The sequence below is a fragment of the Lipophrys pholis genome, assembly GCF_963383615.2.
Source record: "Lipophrys pholis genome assembly, chromosome: 11".
Taxonomy (NCBI): domain Eukaryota; kingdom Metazoa; phylum Chordata; class Actinopteri; order Blenniiformes; family Blenniidae; genus Lipophrys; species Lipophrys pholis.
This window is the reverse complement of record NC_137631.1, coordinates 19,469,398-19,491,768: the sequence shown is the minus strand read 5'-3', so window position 1 is coordinate 19,491,768 and position 22,371 is coordinate 19,469,398. Positions and strand designations below refer to the sequence as shown.

General features: G+C 40.1%; 1 protein-coding gene across 1 annotated transcript in view; it reads right to left on the bottom strand.

Moving 5' to 3' along the window:
* Positions 1-22,126, bottom strand: part of roraa (RAR-related orphan receptor A, paralog a) — a 183,731-nt gene extending 161,605 nt beyond the window's left edge. The window contains exon 1 of the mRNA XM_080474700.1: positions 21,811-22,126. Within this exon, the coding sequence (XP_080330826.1) occupies positions 21,811-21,964 (154 nt within the window). The 5' untranslated portion in view covers positions 21,965-22,126. The remainder of the gene's footprint in view (positions 1-21,810) is intronic.
* Between the last annotated feature and the right edge of the window lie 245 nt (positions 22,127-22,371).

Here is a 22,371-nt window from a genome sequence, read left to right as displayed (position 1 = left end):
TGAGAAAAAGAGAAGAAGAGGAAAAAAAAAAAAGACACTCCGGGTACTCCATTTAAACAATATCACCTCATAAGTAAGCAGTTATTGTATGCAAGTCTTTTTTTTTTTTTTTCAAACTGATTTAGCCGCCCAACACAATTTAACAGTCATTTGGCTCTTGGACACTGTTCATTCCAGTCGAAGAGGGAGAGACGCCACGGAAACTCGGAGCTGAGCAGGTGTGCTTTTACTCTTGTCTTTTCAGTATAGGACATGGCAGTATGACAATATTCTGTCTCCCATCCTTAGTGACACAAGACTCTGGAGCTCCCCTATAATTAACCCTGGCTGAGCTCCAGCCCAGGTAGTGCAGGAGAGGAGGCCCACTGACTGCCAGCATGTCTGGCAGACACCATCCATTCCCCAAACCTGGAGATGATCCTGCACAGGAGACACTTTGACACTCTCCACCGCATTCGCGGTGGACGCAGCAGAGCCCCAGCCAACAAACCCATCTGTGGAAGTCATTATTAGATCACTGCTAAAGACTCAAACGAGACCCTCCGCACTGAAACTCAATTCTGCAGATATATTGTTAAGCAATCCGTACGCAATGTTAGTGTTCCATCCGCTTGTTAAATCAATCACTTGTTTCTTATACACAAGTCATTTTGGAGAAAGGAAACACCTTTGTGTCGGTCAGCTTGGCAAACCTGACAGGCTGTAATCTGTGTTCACGTGAGAATGGGTAATAAGTCTTTAACCAAACCGGGAAACCTCGGTGCAAAAGATTTCAGTTTGGGAGCTTTTTCTGCCTTCCCACACCCACTTCCACATGCGTCACTTGCAAAGTACCTCCTTTTTCTCTTTAAATTATTTTACAATTTCCATCAAATAATTCTATTTTAAAATCCAAGTTAAACAGAGGTGGCAACTCTCACGCATCAAAAGTGAAAGGCAGCGTATATTCTCAGACTCTGTCACGTGCTAAGCAGCATATTTCAGTTGATATCTGAGTTCCTAAAAAAGTTCAGATAAGACTTTGTTGTTACCAGCTGCTGGGATTCCAAAAAAATACATTTTCGGAGTAGTTCATCATTGATAAACAGGCCGGACCAGAATCTGTATCGAGTGTCCCTGCTAGGATATATACAATTTCGTCTCGAATGCAAGACTTCCACAGTATCCAGAGGTGCCGAGCTTTATTGTGCATCAGCATTTTCTAAAAGGACCCATAAGAGCTGCAACATTCTGGGTATCATCTCAGTCCTCGTTGGATAAAAGGAATCCATAAGCCCCTCATTGTTTGCAGTTTGACCAGGTGCTTGGCACATAAAACCCCTACATTCATCTGCCAAAGCCTGCTGGCTTACACACAAGACTTGCAAACATCTCTCTTGCTCATTGCTCTGAAAATGGGACTTTTTAAAAAATAAAAAAATAAAGTAAAATCGCAAAGCACATAGAAACATGAACTGTAAAAATGAAAACCAAAAGGGGAAATTGAATGAATATTCATATCAACTGTGTAAATGCGCCATTATCTTTTACTGACGCTCCATTGTTTGTCATGGTTTGCGACGACTCAGCTTTAGTTAATGATAAGCATGTCTTCACACATAAATCAAATTAATAACACATGCCATAAAAATAACAGCCTACTCCCCCTTTGTTGCTGTCTCGCAATGAATAAGAATGTAGGGTGAACCAGGGTTTGGTTGAAAAAAAATGAAAAAAGGACAAGCAATCAATTAATATTTAATTCATCTCCAAATTAAATATTGAGAGAACAGGAGGTTGTTGTTTTTTTTATTAGATTAATTTGAGTGTTTTTCCGTCTAGCATTACACCAAACCCTTTGACCCTTGTTGTTTTATCGGATGTACTTTTCTTTCTAAATGATGGATTCATGAAAGGCTGGCTGCACAGGCCTGCCGTTCCACGCAGAGTTCCTGTTATGCTGCGAGCATGATCTGGTTTTAAGCGTCTCAAAATGTTTCTTTTATGATGTTTACTTGACCTCGTTGATTAAAATAAGTTCCACGCATTAGATTTATTGTGATGATCACATCTACATCTTTTCTTTAATCCCAAAGCTCTGTGTTCAACAAATTCACAAACAAGTTATTTGTTCTTTCGGGACTCATAAAGAAAAAAAAAAAACAACCTTGAAGTAATTTAACCTCATTAGATTCCCAATTAAAAGCTGTCAATTATGGATGTTGAGCAATTTCACAGTATTTTTTTATTTTTTTTGTCTTTTCAAAGTAAATTGGAGCCAAATATGATACAAACTCTAACTTCTTTCAGTCACCATGAAACAGGAGGTTTCCAAAGTGAAGGGTGGGCTTTCCATGATGGCTTCATGTTGAATGAATCAGCAGCAAAACTATGGGGATTAAGCAGAATGCTTTTTTATTTTTTGGGAGTCACAATGAAAATAAATTTTATGAAAAAAAATTTTTTAGAACCGCAGTTTTTTATGAGACAGACCAACTGAAGCATTGATTAAAATGCAATTGTTATAGCAGGTTCTATATAGAGACAGATATTTTTGCTTCCCATGTGATCTCAATACTACACAACTCCAAAAAGACTGGAGCTGCGTTTCCCTACTTGGAAGCAAAATATTAATTTTATCTATGCTGACCTTGCAATTGACATGATCACCATCTTCATTTCAAATTTACATTCCTCAATTGCTGCTCAAGTGCACACAAAGGAAGGGACTCTGTGATTTGCCACTGAACCTTCAGAGGGCAGAAACTATGCTTGTTAAGCTTCGACATGTTCAGCATTTCCCGTCGGAAGATCATTGTTGCACAAAACCAAACTCCCTGACTCTTGAAAATAGTTCCTGATATTCAAATCCTCAGATTCAAATTATCAAGAAATATCAGACATGTGATATATATATAAGACAGCGTTAGGTGGTATCAGATGTATCAGCGATAGCGAAAGTTAGAATGTAATTTCACTTTCCATTAAATACACTGCAGCATTAATCATTTCACGAAATGGATGTCTGAACCTGGTCTGTCGTTAAGGGTCAAACAATATCCAAATGTGTGACACGGGTTGAAACCGCCCAGTGCTCGGCAAATCAGCTGGGCACAAAATACCCTTCTGTTCCCACTGTCACCTCCTGGTACCTTCACGCTTTGTGGATATATCTGGGAGGGAGGGGGGAGGCGGGGGAGAGCCAGAAACCAGGGGCTGAGGCCGAGGAGCCTGGATAAATTAGCCAAACCACTTAGGTGATTTCAACTAAAATTAGCAGTGCTGCCTGTGGGCTCCATCAATTCTGAACTTGCTCAAACTCTGACAAGCATGAGGGGGAACTCCCCCCCCCCCCCCCCCCCCCCCCCCCGGCCTCGCTATCTAGAAGCTCCCTCTGTCTGGTTTTTCTCTCTTTCCTCCTTAAACCCTATCCTCCCCTTTTCCCTCCGCTTTTTACTACAGAGAGCTCCAATTAGGTATTTTCCTTCATGTCTTTCCTCAGTCCTGCACCAGCATCAGTTTCAATTTAGGAGCAACGTCCTTGGTGTTAAAAAAAGATAGCTCGGACCTCTGGGGTAGGGGAGGAAAAAAAAAAACCCTATAAGCCCTTTTTGCAGGTTGAAAGCAAAAAAAACCAAAAAACAAATGGTGGCAGTGTTTAAAACTGTGCCGTGATTCATGTTCAAGGCTCACATCCAGCATCCAGCTCCGCGCTCACAGGTTTACACACAACAGTGCGGGAGCTGTGAAACATGATCTGAACAGAAGAAAATAAAATGAGCTGCAATTTCAAAGAGCTCTGTTTTAGGAGATGTTAGACAAATATTAGCAGGAAAGCTACAGAGATTCATCTTTTATTTTTCTCCCCCCAGCAAATTCTGATTCCGGTTATCTGACTGGCGACTGTGACTTAATGAAACAAGAGAATAATCTATCCATGTGTGATTTTCTTAACAAGCAGCATTTATCTACACCTGGTTTTATTTTCTCTTGAGAAAATTGACAGTCAACAGAAAATGTCAGGTGCTCATCAATTAAGTAATACCCCATTTTTCCCACCATTTTAGTATTAATAATAATAACTATACATTTAATTATAGGTACAAGGGGTGCAATGTTTTGATACAAAGTCAGTTCAAATAGAAATCCCACACGGAGTAACTCATTTCACTTGTTGGACCTGCTGAGGAATTAACAGTCAGATTATATTGCTGCGGGATATTGACACCCACAGAGGAGAAAATGATGTGCGAGTTAAGAGGCTTTGAAAGAGGTCGGTAAGGCGGGTATTTGAATTCGACTTCATTAATTTCTTTTAATATTTCTTGATAGTAAAGACATTTTTTGTAAACTGATAAGATATGATTATAATGATTAAGTTAATAAAAGATAACTTTAACCACGTTCTTGACATGCCACACTAAAATCCAGACGTTTTTTGAAAACGCTTCTTCTAAAGTTTTGGGGAAAACTGGAATTTGACCGAGAGCGTGAACTGTTATACCTCTCATAGCAGTTCAAAGATCAAAATGTCCTTTTATATCACATGAGACAATCATAAACCTTCAATAAAACAAAGGCAGTGTGCTTTTGGCTTGATTTCGTGTTGCAATATGTCGAAACCGTGAGGCAATTGAAAAATGAGACGGGAGGTAGAAGTGTTTACGTGTTCGATCTGAACATGCGAGTTTTCAGACCTGATTTAATGGTGAGTAGTGTCCTGTAGGAGTGTATTCTAGTCTAGAAGCTACATTATGTTGCTGTTATGCTTGTCATTGTCTCCCAACTACCACCATGCTGGAGTTGCTCCTATTCTCAGACGTGTGACGCTTTTGTTAAAAGTGTCTGCTGAAAGTAAATGTAAAAGCAGAGCGGCAAAAAAAAGGGGGGGGGCAGAGGGTTATCTGGGAATTCTGATACGGTCTTAAAAAATATATATATATCCTGAATAATTTAATAAAGGTAAACATAATGACATTTGATTTGAGGAGCATCCCTCCATCCATATATGTTTATCAAGTCAACCAAAAAGTTCAGGATGATTTTTTTTTTTTTTTTTTTTGCATAATTAATTGCTCACTGTAGTTGAAGCTGCGGGGTGAACGGTACCTTTCATTGCTAATCAGACAGCGACTCATCAGCACTCAGACAGCTTTTCTGCTCCAGCAGAGCACAGGAGCATGAAAACCCAAACACACGTGCAGCACACATACATTTAGGGGGATAAAAAAGGCATTTAAAATCATACTGCTGTGACTCACTGAGAGTCAGACATGTAAACATGCATAGAACTGAGGACTCCCCAAACCCTGAGAGCATGCAGAGAAAGACATTTCATCGGAAATACTGCACGGCTCAACCAGCCGTGCAGACTAAATTGACCTATTCTTTAATCGCTTTTAATGAAGACAATGTGAGCCCAGAGTGCCGCCGAGACCGCCAAACACTGTCGCTGCCGTGGCGCCGCGAACTGGCTGCCACATAAACAATGACGAGCAGCTGATTTTTAATTTTAAATTGTGAATTCCAAATCATTTCTCCCGGAGATTACCTTTCCCCCTGTAGACTCTCCCTAATTTGTTCAATTAATGGGAATGGTGTTCCCATTAAAACGTCAAATCCGAATGAATTCCATTTGAGATGAAACTGCCTGTGACAACCGGTTGGTGGGAGATCTCCGACAATGGGAATAAATGAAGCTGTTATGGTAACGTGCATCCATCTCAGGGATTTTTCTTTTTTTTTTTTTTTTCTAATCCTGTCAAGTGTCATTTCAACATGTTGAAAATGTCCCTTGACATTCCTTCCCGAGCAGATTATTCGGCTTTGTTGTCTCTAATAATCCGGACCTGTTCATTCACCCTCTGTTTTTTATGAACTCCAGTCAAGAGTCAGAGATTCTGCAGAGACAGAATGAAATTACAAGAATCCGATGACACCGATTTTTTTCCGAATGACGCAACCGCTAACATCTGTCCTGTTTTTTTTAAATGAGCCAGACTAATACAACACAACACAGACCATCTCAGCACTCATTACGACCCATCAAAAAGTTAAATGAAAGTTCTACTAGGCTGTAGAACATCCAAGGGGGGGGCGGACAGGATTTGTGCAAAACAGAACTGTCTCCTGTTTCTTTGTGGAAAGAATATGATGGTTGCTTTAAAATTTGCTAAATAATGTATTCTTTGAGAAAACCTTAAGTTTCTCCATCTGTCTGATGGTGGTTGGGCTTGTGCTTGTGGTAACTGACAGCAGCACTGCGGAGGCTCGCAGTGTGGCGACACGACTCGTTTAGCAAAGGTTCACTTAAGAGATGTGTCAGACACTTTTAGTTACTTGTACTATTTTGAAGAATCTAACACATTAATGTAAATTGGCTACATTATCTTCACTGTATCACCTCCCAGTTGAATGATTCTTCTGGGTGAAGGCAGCAGTCATACAAACTAAAAAATCATCACCATCAGCTCAAAGTTTGAAAGGATTTTAGTGTAGTTTTGGTTTGGTTACCTTCATATTTGTGAAAGAGAAACTTCATACTATTATTGTGGATGGTAACAGTGCATCCTCACTTTTGCTTGATCCAATATACTGACAAATATTTGGTTTGAGGAATTTCATGATTTCAAGCTGGAAAATGGAATACTGAAAACATTCAAGTGATGCATTTGTAAATTTAATAAACTATATAGATCAAGTTCCCTCATAATAATGACATGGGATTCCTACCCTTGCAATGCAGTTCCGTCCTCCGGGTCTCCATGTGAAGTAACACAGTTACATACATTATTAGAATTCATTTTGTTTCACCCTCCATTTTCTACAGGGGCAGGATCGGTAAAAATGTAAGCAGACAAGTGTTCTCATCTCTACTGGGAGCGTCTAGTGGAGGACATTTCTATGGGAATATGCGAACATTCTTTATTCGGCATAACAGCTCCTGCAAACCTATTGTTATGAGTTGACAAGGTGCTCCACGGAAGCATGTCAGCTCTTATATCAAATTCGCCATTCTGACCTTCGCTCTAGTTTCAAAGTGGGGGAAAAAGGAGTCCACGTAAAAAAAAAAAAAACAGAGTGGGCGAGGGCTGGGGAGAGTAAAGACAGGAGAAGTTATAGAGGGGAGATTTCCAAGGACGACTCCAACTTCCTAATGGAGTCTGCATAAGGTGGAGACTGGTACCCCGGGGTAGAGGATGAGAGCAACCAGAACAAGGATTCCCTCCGAGGCGAACAGACAGGGCAGGGGTCAAGGGCAAGTAATCAGATTACTGGCAGCTTTACTGATCCAGCGTAAAGAGATGAGTGAAGCAACAAGACACCTTGCATAGATCACCTATTGTGCAGATTCCGTGAAGAATACCTCCGTACTCTCCACTGATCTGTATCCACTTGTCTGTACTTATTTATATTTCTATCCTATAGATCCTTATTAGCTCATGAAAGCCATTTTATTTTGATGTTGCAAACATCATAGTGTTAATCCGTTATACCAGTGCATCTCTATAAGACTGCTGCTACAGGGAAGTGGACAGTGAGAATATTCTTTCTATAAATAAAACATCAACCAGGGGAACGTAATTCTTTCTGCATCCTTTTATGACGTAATTGTGTATTTTGGCAATTCAGGAGACTCACTGATACAAAGACCAAAAAAATAAAATATGCTTGCCAGCGTTAACGTAATGCAACCTTCAATATGCGTTTCCAACTGCATTTTACAGTCGAATGCACTTTCTACACTCACTTGTTCACTTTACACAAAACTCTAAACGCACAACACTTTATCAGAGGCGATACAAAAAAGTAAAAAGGAAAATCTCCTTTGTCTCCTGTTATTTCTGGCTTGACAAAGTGCTGAAAATGTCACCATTGCAACACTGTCTCCATATGCTTCCAGACATCATCAAAAGACTATTTTTACTTTTTATTGGTAAATCATCAACTTTTATTTGAAAGTAAAACAAATGACAGACGTTTCAGCCCCTTGGCGCACCATCATGTGGGCAGGACAGCAAAGCCAGGCAGCCTGACGAATGCCCAGCCAAGGCAAGCTGGAGGGAAGTAAAAGACACTCCTCCTCAAACGGGCCCGTCAGCTTTCAAAGAAGCAGCCATTAGTGAGTGCTCATCAAGCGGGAGCAGGGGCCCGTCCATTCCCCCGGAGAAGCGGAGCAAACGGCGGGCCACAATGCCTCTATATGGGAGGAGGGAGTCGGAGGACTACAGAGATGAGCCCCGGACCCAGTGGTGTTTCCGAGCGGAGTCAAGCCGTACGTCCCAGGCACGCTCAATTCCCAGCCCAACTGTCACTGCTGGCACTCAATTCAGCCCCTTCAAGCACATAATCTGTGCTCGTATGGCTGTTAAACACCACACTCTCCGGTCCTTCACTCATTCCGTGCCATGGTATTGTTGTGTCTGCCGTCTTTCTATTATTGAGCCATTAAAGGATTTGGATGGAGAACCATTTCTCAGCATATGGTATCTTGATCAGTGACAAGTAAATAAGATAGAGACAATAAGACAATAAATTCTCTCTCCATACATATATATTTATATCTATATCTAAATTTATATATTTATTTGTGTGTCTATGTTTGTGTGCGTGTAAAATTGAAACAATGTGGACCTGCGTGCAATACTATTTACAAGGACCAGACGAGAGCCGACCGATTCTTGCGGGTTGGAGGGGCTCGCTGCATTAATCCTGGTGAACACAGTGGGGTCTTAGGTGGCACGGTGCCACGCCGGAGATTCCCACTTACGGCTATCTCTCCCGATGACAGAGCGATAATGTCACATGGGTCCAGGTGAGCAAAAAATGGCAGCCTGCTTGAAGCTCAGCCGGCTGCTTTAATTGGCTAAAACAAAGTAATTTGAGTGCAATATGGGGGGCACGGGAGGGTAAATGATGGGACAGAAGGTCATCGCTTCACTTTTACTCTGCTGTGTGCCATCCACCAACACTCCCAGCATGTGCTACAGTTAATATTGAGATCTATTATACACTACCCTTTCACCATCTGCTTCACAGGGCGAGAACCTGTGCCGCACACGTTATCGAAGAGAAAGAAAGAAAATTTTGTTTTGCTGCACTGGATGTCTTCTTGAAAATGTAGCTGCATACTTTGATCTCCATGGATCAGAAGACACTCGGATGTCACTGATGGTTGGTAAATTATGACAAATGATGTAACATCATCAAAGCAGCTTTTAGTGCAGCACAAAGAGTACAGAACCTTTTAAAATAGCCTCAGTATCCACAAAAACCTCTTACAATCATCCTTCAGCCTAAGGTGATATTTGCTTTGTCTGGCCAGCTGTCAAAATCCCCAAAGTAGATAGTTTTCGGTGTTTGTACAAGAAGAAGCGCCAGCAAAACATGTTCTCATGTTCAAAATAAAGATGTTCTGGCAATTCTGCTTGTGATTATGTGATTACTTAGTAAACAAACTGATGTCAGACAAATACTTTAATCTGTGAGAGTTGGACATGTTCTGACATGTTCACACTCAAACAAGTCAATACTGTACTGCATTAAAAGATCTTTTAAAAATAGTTTAACAATTTCAACTTTCACATTATAGAACACATTATAGAAGCGATGGGTTTGTAACCGAAGATGTCCTACTGTAGATATTTTCCAATTTAATACCGCATGCAGACAGCATTTCAACAACACTTGTATATCTGTGTTCACTCGGCCGTGCGTCTGTCTTTGAGTGTGCACTGAAGCGTGTGCGTGCGTGCGTGCGCGCGTGCGTGAGACGAGATACATGATGCACCTGTGTTAAACAAATGACCCCCATTGCCAGTGTGGGTTTTTCCCAGGTGTGGCTGATGCATGGATCATGTGGTGCGAAGTGCTCGGGGCCACATCGGCTCAATCGTCCTGGGATCATCTCTGAATGTGGCCCTGAATTTGCATTGAGTGAAGGAATGGTTCAACTCCTCAACACAGCCTTCAATGCATTTGAGGCGCAGGGGGGAGGAGTGTTCTGGACCAGCCCCCTGCAGGCAGAATCAGGTGTTATCTGTCTGACTGGGGACACCACCATCAATCTCTCCTGTCCACTTTACTTTGCCCAGAATCAAATCAGCATAGTGTAGTACATCTGCGCTGACAACATGCACACAAGATAAGCAATCGACTGTGTCAAAATTTTGCCATGTTTGTCTGATGTGTTGGAAGGGAGTCGTGATAATGTATTTATCATTACCTGCAACTGGTTCTGCTTCTCGACATTGTTGTGGAGTACCACGCTGCCGTTTTTGTCTCCCGATCCCTCGTTTAAATCCTCAAGTTACACGTTCTCAGTGGCAACAAGCCGGGTGTAAAATTAAATGTCAAGATCGTTGCATTGACATATTATCCACAAAAAAAAAAGGTATTTTTTAACCAACATGTTGGTTTTATTCGAAGATTTTTATTGCAAGCTTTGACAATGAATTCAGGTAGAAGTGGTCGGCTCAAACCCTCGGTCAGATGTAAAAACAACACCGGAGTATTTGGTTCAGCTTCTATTAAACCTCTTACACACCTCATTCTCATCTTTAAACACACATTACCTGTGCTGCTCCTCAAGGGTCAATTTTATTCTCACTCTAATTTTCTATTTACATGCACTCTCTGCTTTCATATCAACAGGAAACAAAGTCTCGCATGCTCTGCTGCGCGAACAGAGAGGTGTTCTTCAGTATAAACTCTGGAGAAACAAATGATATGACATCATTTTTACACAATATGAAGAACTATGGTTATGGTGCAAGTGTGGGGGGGAAATAAAGTCTTTTATCTTTTGATATTTTCATGATCAATCACGATTCTGTTTCATTTCTCTGGCTCATTCAAAATTCAGCATTTATGCTTTTAACTAATTCAGGCAGACAAAATAGCATCAATGGACATGCTGTTCTTTTCACTGGTTAAATGTTGAATGAAGGACTGATCTGAAGATTTCACCATTACTTTTACAAGCAACTGAGGTCTGGCCCCAAGCTATACTGCAGACCTTAAAGTCCACTGTGAGCTTGCCTGCAGCTCACTGAGATTCTCCTTATTGCTGGGGGAAACGCTTCAGCTCTTCAAACTGGACAGGACCCGAATTAAACCAGACAATTTAGGAAACGTATGCATGGCTTACGTGTGGCACAACTTCCACAACAATTCTGTAAAACCACTGTATTTCTACCACCTAAAAACTCACCAACAGCCTTTGAAGTGTAAAAAGGAGGCAAACAGCAGCATCAATTCCCAAATTATTCACATTAATCATGAAAATCAGAGCAGCGTTCGCACTTCCAGAAATGAGCTGCACTCGTTTATGCAACACAGCATTCACACCAGTGTTTGTACTGGACTAAACATGGTAACCTATTGAACATTTTGAAAATGAGATCGGTCTTGTGAGTTTTATCCAAATATCACATACAGAAATCAAAAAAATCAAAAAACTAAACTATGGATCTGTAATTCATCTGTCTGGGGAAAAAAAAGGCTCTGTGTGCTCGGGGCCAACAGGCAGCAGAGAGTTTAGAAAGTGACACGTCCAAGGGAGAATCTCAGAATCACCCTAAAGATGCAAAAAGAAGCAGAAGGTGAGGATGGAGGTGATACACCTCTGTTGACACCTGGTCTGTATGATAATCTGATCTGTGTATGATGGTTTGGAGTTTGAAAGGCACTTTGTCCAATTAGAAGTGTGCAGCAAATTTCCACCTGCCCCTGACAGAGATGAAGTGGCTCTTTCAGAAGACACTGTGGCACTGAGCCAGCAAAGAGAGCCCAAACACTGCAAGTGGAGCAAGCAGAAATTAATGAGCATCACAAGCCACACTTGTTTAACGCAAGATGACACCGAATGAATACTTCCTCCGTTAGATTGTTTTATACTATATTTCAATTACAGGCATACAGCTTTTAAAAGGACATTTTGCATCAACAATTAATAATAAAAGGACAAGAGTTTGTGTTTGTGTTTTTTTTTTAGCTTGATATGTGCAAAATATTTGCCATTTTCTAAGTGAGTCTGAAAAAAAGGGTGTCGTCCTTGAAGTACTTAGAAGTAAAACTTATTTTGTAGCATTCTTAAAAAAGAATCAACAGGGTGAGGAAACACACTATTTTGACTCTCAAAGGCGACAGTACCTCCACTCTGCAGGCAAAAGTGGCTAAAAGCAGATCGTTTTCATGAAAACCTGAACAGCAATTTTTTTTTTTCCATTATCACTCTGACAACTTTCATACGTATCTGATATTTTTCAACCGAAGTCTGAACGATGATTCGCATTTCATCTGACTTTCACATTATTCAACAGGACCAGCATCATAATTCTCCACCTTAGGAGGCGAGACAATGCAAGATCCAATTTCTAAAACACATACCACCAGTACACAGTACACCAGGCCACCATTTGAATTTACTTGTCCTTTGTTTGTAAAACTTCTGATTCATTTGTTAAAGATCTGTAGTGTCCATATTTCCAGAGACTACACTATTAACACAGTATGTGTCTTGACTCACACAGTGTTGGTGTTCATCGCCCCCTTCAGAGCCATACTTTATTTATACTGTAGTTTGATGGTGGTTGCATTGAAATTATGAGATGAAATTTATATCTCTGAAAAAAATTAGATTTGAGCATTGAGACCCGCAGAGTAAACGTTCTTGAATGCTACTTTTAAAATCACAAAGTCAAAAGGTCAAAATTAATCAAGTCAAAATATCACCGCAAACACCAAAAACATGCCGGTTAACTATCTTTTGAAGAATGGTAATACATAAAAAAAGATTCACACAAACACATTCCACGAAAGTACTACAAGTGTTTCTAAGACTGAATGCTAAAGCAACTCAGCATTACCATCCAACACACATAAAGGGCTTTTCTCAAATCTTACATATTGCATCTTTACAATAACTATATATTCTACAACCCTATATAACCCTATAACACCTTATAGATCATACACAACATAACTTAAAAAACTTAAAAAGCAAACAAAAATGATAATAAGCGATAAAGCCTTATGATAAGTTAATAGTGCTCCTGCAGTGTGCCAATATCACCCTCAACCAAAAGGTTTTTTATCTTCCTATTTCTGTGCGTCTATTTCAGTCTGTCACATAAAAATAGGCTTTTAACAACCGAGCACGGCGTTAATTATTGCCCCTTAAGTACGGCATTACTAGAATAAAGCTGCAAAATATTGATTGATCAGACAGATGATATTTGTCAGTGAATAAGGATCGGAGAGTCGTACACGGTGAAGAGTGACTCCGTCTTTCAATCACTGTCAGAAAGCACAGCAGCAATGCTGCATTGATTGAGCCCCATCGTGCCACACTCCGTCTTAGTAACCCCTCCTAAAGCAATCCATTCACAGACGCACGCAAGAACCAAATATTCATTAGCAACTGATTCATATTCAAAAGCTGCCTTTTGAAAGCAACAAAAGAGGCTGAATAGTCTTTGACAGGCACGTTACAATGATTGTGTGACATACTGTGTGAGGTAGGAACAATTGTGATCATCTTCTATTATTCTGTGAGTGGAGAGTTGTGTTCACTGCTGTTGTCTGCCAGATGAGAACATTTGTATGAACAGCGACTTTATTTAAGACAGATTACAGTGTTACAAACAGAAACACGGACCGTTTCATATTCTCACATTTTGTCTAATTACACAAATATTTGACACACGTTCGTGTCAACAGAACTAGTAAAAAGCTATTTTGATGGGACAAAACCAATACTAACGGGTATTGTTTAACTACACCAGCTCACAAGCCCTTAGTAAGTGACAAAAAAAAAAAAAAAAGGAGAGACGGCTGCTATGTTAATAATTAGTTAGTTCTGCGCTCAAAAAATTCTGTCCAACCTCACCAGATTTTAATCAAAGGCTGAAAATAGTAGCTGATTGTAATCGGCACTCAGAAGTCACCAGGGGTGTTTGAAGAGCCCGTCAAGCCTGAGAGTGGAGCTAATTCGATTAAGTGGTGGCAGTACCTGGAGGGGACGGATCTGTATCTTTCCCTTTTTTATTTATGAGATTAAGTTGCGCTTGTTATTCCAATATAAATAATCAAGCCAACAGAAATGACACTGATTTTCAAGTTGTTTTATCTCTCATGTCTCCAAAAGTTTTTTTGTTGTTGTTTTTTTTGTTTATTTCAGGTAACAGCTAAACTTGGTGAAGTGATACCGTAGCAAAAAAAAAAAGAAACTAAAACAAACATGCGGTATGTGTGCTTTGCCATCCTCAATATTGTTAGCTTATCTCTATGTGATAGAATCAAAGAAAAACAATGTTTGCACTTCTGAAAAATGCGTTGTTCTTGGAACAGCGGTTTCTTTGTTTTGTTTTTTAATTTGGAAAATTCGGTGATGGATTTGTGAAAATGAGAAGTAATAACCTCCCATGTGATTATATAGCATTGCAGAGACTGAGGAAAATTTAAAAAAAAAAAAAATACTATTCCAGCTGATATTGAGCAATTTGTGAGTCCACTCTGTCTGGTCTTTAAAGAGCCCTGAGAAGACATGAGTGCACACATTGTTCAATTACATTACTACTCTAATGAAAAGAAAAAAGCACATGGATTATTCTGCTTGTTTCCTTTTGTGGCCGCGACTCTTTTTCTTGTGCGAGCCAAGCAACAATAAGCAATGGATAGCTCCATTTTTATCGGAGTAAGATGTCATATTCCCCGACTCAACCGAGTCCTTAAAGCATTGTTTGCCCTTTCAGCCCACAGAAAGCAAGATAAATAGTAGTAAAGAGGCTCGTCTTGAGGTGTGCCGTTTGAATAACACACTTCAGATTTTTCCAATGTAACCTCTTCCTGTTTAAAAGCAGACACACGCACGTAACGAGGGGGGAAACAAAAACCCACCTCTGTTCAACATGTGCCAGCACTCTGCAGCTTGCATGGAAGAAGTTAGTTGATAAAAACAGGAAAACTAAAAATTGGAGATATTACATATTCTGCCACATAATTAAAACCATGCGTTTTAGATACAGCGACGACTCTAAACTGCCCCTCGGTGTGAATGTGAATTTATAGCCATCTATTTTCTGTGATGGACCCTGGACAGGTCACTATATTCAGCTGGAAACGAGTCCAGCTCCTCCAAACCCTGGGTTGGATGAAGCGGTATAGAAGACGAGTGGATGGATGGATGGATGGATGGATGGATGGATGGATGGATGGATGGATGGATGGATGGATGGACTTCACACGCCACACATAAGCATGATTGTATACATTCAGTCTGATTCTGTTCAAAGGCGAAGGACTGATGCTTTGAACGATACTGCAGGTCAAAGTTTCCCAGTGCTAAGACTGTCTATGTGAGGGGCTTACCCACCTTCTCGGGATCGTGGAGATGTGAAAGGATTGGCACCAGATGTAACACAAAAAAAAATCCTCGGAGTGAGGCTTTAGACCCCTCTCTCCACCTCTTTCCCTTCAGGCCTCTTCTGAGGGGCCCTTTTCATATCAGAGAGGCACAGAGCAGCACTGATCCAAGCAGTGCGAGTACTTAGGTCACAGTGTACCACATTAAATTTAGACTCCTTTAACGCCCTCCAATAATGCATCTGGAGTATTTCCGATCATAACTATTCAAAAATATCCGTCAAAGATACAGATTTCTGTAAATGGGCCATAGATCTGAGCTATCAGTCACCACTGGAGACTTCGTATCAAATCTGGTGTCTGTCACCAGTTGAAATTTCCTCGCCAGCCCCAGTTAAAGCCACTGGTGATTCAAACTCCAAAATAAGCTGTCCCACATGAATAAAACTTTGACAGTCTGTCTAGGTTAAGTATCTGAACTTTTTGTATGTATAGATTTTTAGGCTATGCGAATGAAAGCAGAAAGTGGGTTACTTTAAAAAAAATTAAAGTTCTTTAAAGTACATTCTTGTGGCAGTGTTTTAGTTTTGGTATCTTGTTTGTAAAATATTTTTAACTTTGCTCAGTATTTAAAGTGTTTATTCAAAAATAGAAAACACTCATATAATAGTGAAACGTACACAAACTATTTGTAGTGTACTTGTGTGACAAAAAAAACAGATCCTCTACTGGTTAAAAGCAAAATGATACCACTGGAATTCTAGTCAATTGGATTTGATATGTCATATTAAACTAAATAAAGAAGCTTGAAGTCTGTTCACATGAACACCGGAGCTACTGAGTCACAAACATACAGTACGTTTCAAAAGCAGAATCCAATAGCAAAAACCTATCATGCATCCTTTTTTTTATATCAAATACAAAAAGACCTGCGTTGTTGTTTGTATTTTGAAATGAACTTTTCTATTCTATTTCGTGGCAATCACTTTGGTAGAAATAAAAAAAAAAAGTTTGAAGTTGTATTCAAACTTATTTACAGCTAATCCTCAAATCTAAATAGAAATATTATCAAACTGCACAGGAGAGACATAAAAAATTGCTCCAATATTACTAATATGAATGAAGTTGTGTTTATTGATCTGGCCCCTTTGGGTCACCACAGCAAGTCCCTGAAACTTAAGCACCATAGGCTTAGATAGTTTTTACACAGGATGTGTTTCCTGCTGCAACTTCCTGCAACTGCTGAACCCAGGTCACCAAACCTGAAGGTGAGGACTAAAGCCAATTGTACTAATAGTAAAAAAAAAAAAAAAGTTAAGCACATCTTAAATCGCTGCCATATCAAAAAATGACCAAACTGATCATAAGCACGATGAAGTGATCATCTCTCTCATTAGAAGGGCTTAAAACATCTTCTGCACAGAGCCGGCTGCACCATATGGGTGAAACATGCAATACACGCATGTGAAATATTAAAAGGGAAGATGTTAACTAAAGAATTTATAATCATGACAAAAGTCAAGGAGATACAGTGCACTCACGGCATGTCCTTGACTTTTGTTTTGAATGAACTAGTGCACTTTCACCATTACATAAATTGCAGGGTATAATAACATAAAAAAGTCACATTCAGTAGAGTCAAAATTTCAGCATAAACTTCACCAAACACATCGCATTCACCAGTTTTAACCTTGAATTTGCTCAAAGAGACTCAGTTGGGACTGTTTTGCATCAGTGGTTCCAAAAGTATTAAACTTAACTACTTTGATAGATCAAGCTGAATAAAAGAAACATATAGTGTGTGTGTAGTGTGTGTGTGTGTGTGTGTGTGTGAGAGAGAGAGAGAGAGAGAGTGTGAGAATCAGCAGTTTTGTCACAATAATTGATATTTTGGGGGAAAAACTTCTTTCAAATTTCCAAAAAATGTGATCATACTTTGTTTCTGGCACAAAGACACAAAGTGAAGTATTCCAGATTTTGTGACGCTGAATTTCAGCTTTTTAAAGAGTAAAAGAACACATGAAAAAATAAACAAATAAATAAATCTTTGAAAACTAAGGTCAGCAACCTCTTTAGACATCTTTTTTTTTGGATACACCTAAATAAAAGAAACTCCTTTTAATTCAGGGGCCACATACAGCCCAATTTAATCATGAGTAAAGCAGTTCAATAATAAGTTAGAAATAATAAGTCCAAATGTGACCCTTAGTGGCATGAGAATAAATCTATTTTTACAGAAACTGTACAAGAAGAAATTTTCAAAAGATATTTTTAAACACAAAATACTGTAAAATCTTCAAAAGATCTTCCGTCTCAATTTTGTTGAGTTGATTTTCTCTTTAATTCTTCAAGGAGATCATGCTGAAAGATAACCTGTGTATGTATGCAGAAATTCACCCACACAGTACGACAGCTTTATAGTCACTGCTACCATAACCTGCAATACCATACTTTGACTGATACGGTCTCTGGGTAACATTTCAATCCCCACTCAATAAATTAGAAACAGCATTAACTTCTGTTGGAAAATAAAAGTGTTTGCATTTTAACGTCATGACATCCGACTATAACGTCTGTCACTGTACCTGTTCAACCGTATTTACCTACAGCTGATCTTCTGCCAATATTCAACAAATGCATCCTTAGATAACTGTTCAAATGATATTGACCTTTGAAGCTCATAAGAACAGGAGACGGTATTGTTCAGAGGCGGCGTTGCCCCGGTCGAAACCAGGAGCAAATGTCACCAGATGTAACAGCGCAGTATACAGCTGAAGAAAGAACCGAAAGAATGGGCTGATGGGTAAAATTTAACAACGTTAAGTGTCTGACAGCTACCAATAAAAATCTTGATGGTATTATTACCTCAGCCACACTTTACAATTGAAATCACAAGAGGACTGAAACTCAATATGATGTTAAAGGCAGTCAGTCAGAAAAAAAGAAAAAAAAACGAGAGAGGCATAATAGAGTTCCTCTCCTGGATGTGTCCGAGCTGTAGGCTCGGCTATCAGCTTATACCTGTATCTTCATGCTCTCCAGCGGGCAGAGAGCCGTAATTCATTGAATTTGAGAATGCCACAGCCACAATAATGCCGCTGTCCACTCGAGTGGTGTGCAAGCCCCCTCGCCAACGCCTGGCTTTTTGAGATTTTGTGTGAGAACTTTAAAAAAAAAAAAAAAGTCCAAATCCCTGCACCTCATCCGTCTTATGTCAACCACTATATAAAGCCCGCCACTTTAGTTCTCAGTCCTCTTTCTGCAGCCGAAAATAAAACAGGTGGAAAAAAAACTCTTGTTGTGTTCATTAAGAAGACATTCTTCATAATCTGACTTTTTATTATAGATTGACACCTTATTCTTCCCCAAAACCAATACTGAAATATGCCGTTTGAGGCAAAACTTCTTGAACTTTTCTCCACTAACCATAGCACACCTCACTCAATTTTAGAAGCAACAAATTTCATACATACACTATAAGTATTCTTTTCCTGCATGTCAAAGCAGAGCAATCCTCAGACGACTGTCAATGTGAGTGACAACAAGTGTGTGTACAGTATATTAAGTTGAGCTCAGCAGTTCAGATCAGTCTATATTACACTACCAAAACACACAAGCACACACTTTCAATATTCAAACTTGAGCTGAATAATAATCTACTCACTCACATCAGATCTGGGGCTTCAGTTTCCCTGTACACTTGCGAGGTTTAAAAAAAAACCTCTGCAGAGAGCGTCACCTTACATAACCGAGCCATTAATATTGATTGTTTCCAAATTTGCAAACGGAGAGCTTGCCGTATGAAAATAACGCCCTTTTCTTCTTTCCAGTAACGAGATCCACAGCACCTTCAAGGCCTGTTCTCTGACCCACTCAAGTCTTCTGCTGAAATAAGCCCTTTCCGCTTAAAAGGTATTAGGCACTCAGGGTTAAAACAGTAAACGTTCTGCGCGCAGGATAAGAAATGTGCATCCTCAAAAAGTCGAATACAGCTGGTGTGGGGAAAAAAAGAAGAGAGGAATTAAAAACAAAGGAAACTGTGTCTGACGCCTTTCAGATGTTGCGTTCTGTTTGCTTTCTCGCGCTGGCGTATTGGATTGTAATCCTAAAAAGCATATTATGATTCTGTGACACAACTGTGCACCAGAAATGTGTTTTTCTTTTATTGTTTTATTTTGAGCGCTCCAGCACTCAAATGTGCTGCAGCAGTCACCGACTGCCGTTCCCTTTCAACAGAACATGTACATTCTAACATGAACACTTTATCAAATAAAGCAATTAAGCCACCATTTCTTTTTTCATGAAAGCAAGCTTTTCTTCTGCTCTCCTGCATGATGAGCTCTATAAATATTCCTGTTATTACATTTATGAAACGTCTCCTTTGTGACCTCTGCTAAGCCTCTTTTAATACAATTGACAAACTGTCCTGATGCTGTGACGCTGTGTAAACCCACTCCAACATTGGTAAGTATGTGGATTAGACAGAAACTCACACCAGACTGGCCGTGTGGAGTTGCTTATGTGCTGCTTATATATCAATTTATTAAGAGATTAGTGCCTGTGTTCACTATTGAGTACAAAATCTGAAAAGGCACAGGAGAGAATGAATACATGTGAGGTGTGTTTTGACTTAAAATAAGTTCTGAAAAAGTTTGAAAAAACTTTTCTGTGACCTCTCCCATAATCATTTCCAAAAAAAAAAAAACATTCTCAGAATTTATTAAAACACCAAAAACTAAGTTTCAGTGCGCAGATCCTCATGTTAAACAGCAAGGATCACCCGACTGTTTTTTTTTTTTTTCTTCTTTCACCCATTCAGCATTACATAACAGAGAAAAGGCGTTCTTTTTCCTGTCTTTCTCTTTCCCAGACACACTTTAATCCTGTGTATATAGGGGTGGGGTGAATATATGGGTCAGCAGGTTAGCAGTGTCTGAAAGTCAGACACTTAAGAGAGAAAAAAAAAAAAAGAGAGAAAGAAAGAAATCAATCCACAAAGAATCTCAACTACCTGTCTTTGCCCCGCTATTACATAAGCGCTCCGGCTTGTGCCAGCCCACAGTCACACACACACACTCCCTCTCTCACACACACACACACACACACACACACACACACACAGTTTCCCTTCAGTTGAAGACACACTCGCTAAAGTGCGGCGCTTGTTTCACACTAACACAATCTCGGTGACAGTGGGTGAACTATTTTGACAAAAGTGGAAGAAGAAAAAAAAAAAAAGATCTGCCGATGGTGATTTCTGCTCTTCGGTTGCGCGCCTCTGTTTATGGCTAAACCTGTTACATAACCAGCTTACATTCCACATTCACCATATCACACTCTAAATATAACCTTGCGCACAGGAAGAGTGCGCACAGAAAAAAAAAAAGAAAAAAAAGAAAAGAAAAAAAAGAAAGCACAGAGAGACATCGTTCAGTGAATTAATGGTCACATCCACACGGGTCGTGTTGCCGAAGTGTGTCCGTCACAAGACTCTGCTGGTGGAGAAGGAGCAGAGAAATCACTATTTCTTTTGAACTTGGGTGAGCCCGGTTTGTCTGAGCTGGAGACAGCAGCCGAGAGGGGGTGTGGTTAAATACTGTCTTGTACTGTACAACATGGACGGGACGTGATGGGATAAATCTTGTTTTAAAAAAATAAATCGCATAATATGGCCACACTTTGAAGGGAGGTGACTGATAATAAAAAAAAACACACACACTTTCGGCTTCACTCCTCTGATCATGTGACGGTCCAGTCGCATTATTCACAAATAAATAAATAAATGGAAAATGTGCAGTGCTTTCATGCTTGAAACAGTGTTTGCTGCCACTAAACAAATTCCAGCTGCCGGGGCGTCTTTTACTTCCACACAGGAATAGTCTAAATGTGTGAGCAGGAGATGCGAAATCAACCCGAGGCAGAGTGCGCGGCGGAGGACGCGTCCCCACAAAGACGAACTGGGGGACTTGATCGATCAGAACTGAGCCACAGTTTCCCAAAGTTCACTTTCAACACTTTGACATTATCGCGTCTGAGCGCGTGGATTTTGGCCCCGGTGTTGGCACCGGGAGAAGGTCCCGCTGGTCGACGCGGAGTTCCTGGATAATTGATTAATGTTGCAGTCAAGAGTAAGGAGAAAAAAAAAAAAAAAAAAAAAAAAATGTGACATGTGTGAGCGAATCACCCCTTTATGATTTGAGCTGTCAGTGGAGCCTGAACACCAGCAACACACACGAAGCAATAATTACAACCGAGCGCGCACTAAATAAGAATAAAGACCCCGCGTTGCTTGTAAATATTAAGGCACGTCTCCGTGCGCGCCTGAATTTAGACAATGTGCATTTATCCACGAGGACGCGATTTAATTCATGTTGAAGTTAAATAAATAAAAAAAAAAAGGAAGAAAAATAAAAACCCTCGATTGGTTGCTGTTCCTTCGTCCTGTATAAAATGTGATCCGCTCACCTCTGTTGGTGCTGGAGCAGGTCTGCCTTCGAACCGGGGCTGGATGGTCCGCTTTCCGGAGCGTCTCCAGGTTTACCGGGGTTTCCCTGACCGGGGTAGCCGGCTCCGAGGCGCTGTTGCCCGGGTCGCTCGCTGGATCTGGAGGGGACTCCATGTTGAATCTGAGATACACTGTTTAACTACCACTAGTACTTTAAACTAATTCTGTGCGATCTGTGAGCTCCGACACTACGCCTTGCTATCTAATTTAGACTAGAAGTAAGAAATGAGAAATGCGAGTGTGTCTGGAGGTGGGTGTGTAGGTTTGATTGTCCACTAGCAGCGCTAGTGAGAGCTCCAGTCATGCACACTGGAAAGGGAGAGGTTGTCAATAGCCGAAGAATAGATGTAGGCCTGAAAGTAATCCATGCAGATCGACCCTGCGCAGCTTTACATGGGAACAGCAATATTCTTTTTTTTTTTTTTTATTAAAGTCTCACACCCTTTCTGTGGTTTTACGCAACCATGCATGATTTTACATTCAAATTTCATCATCTGGGATGTTATACAGGATTATATACA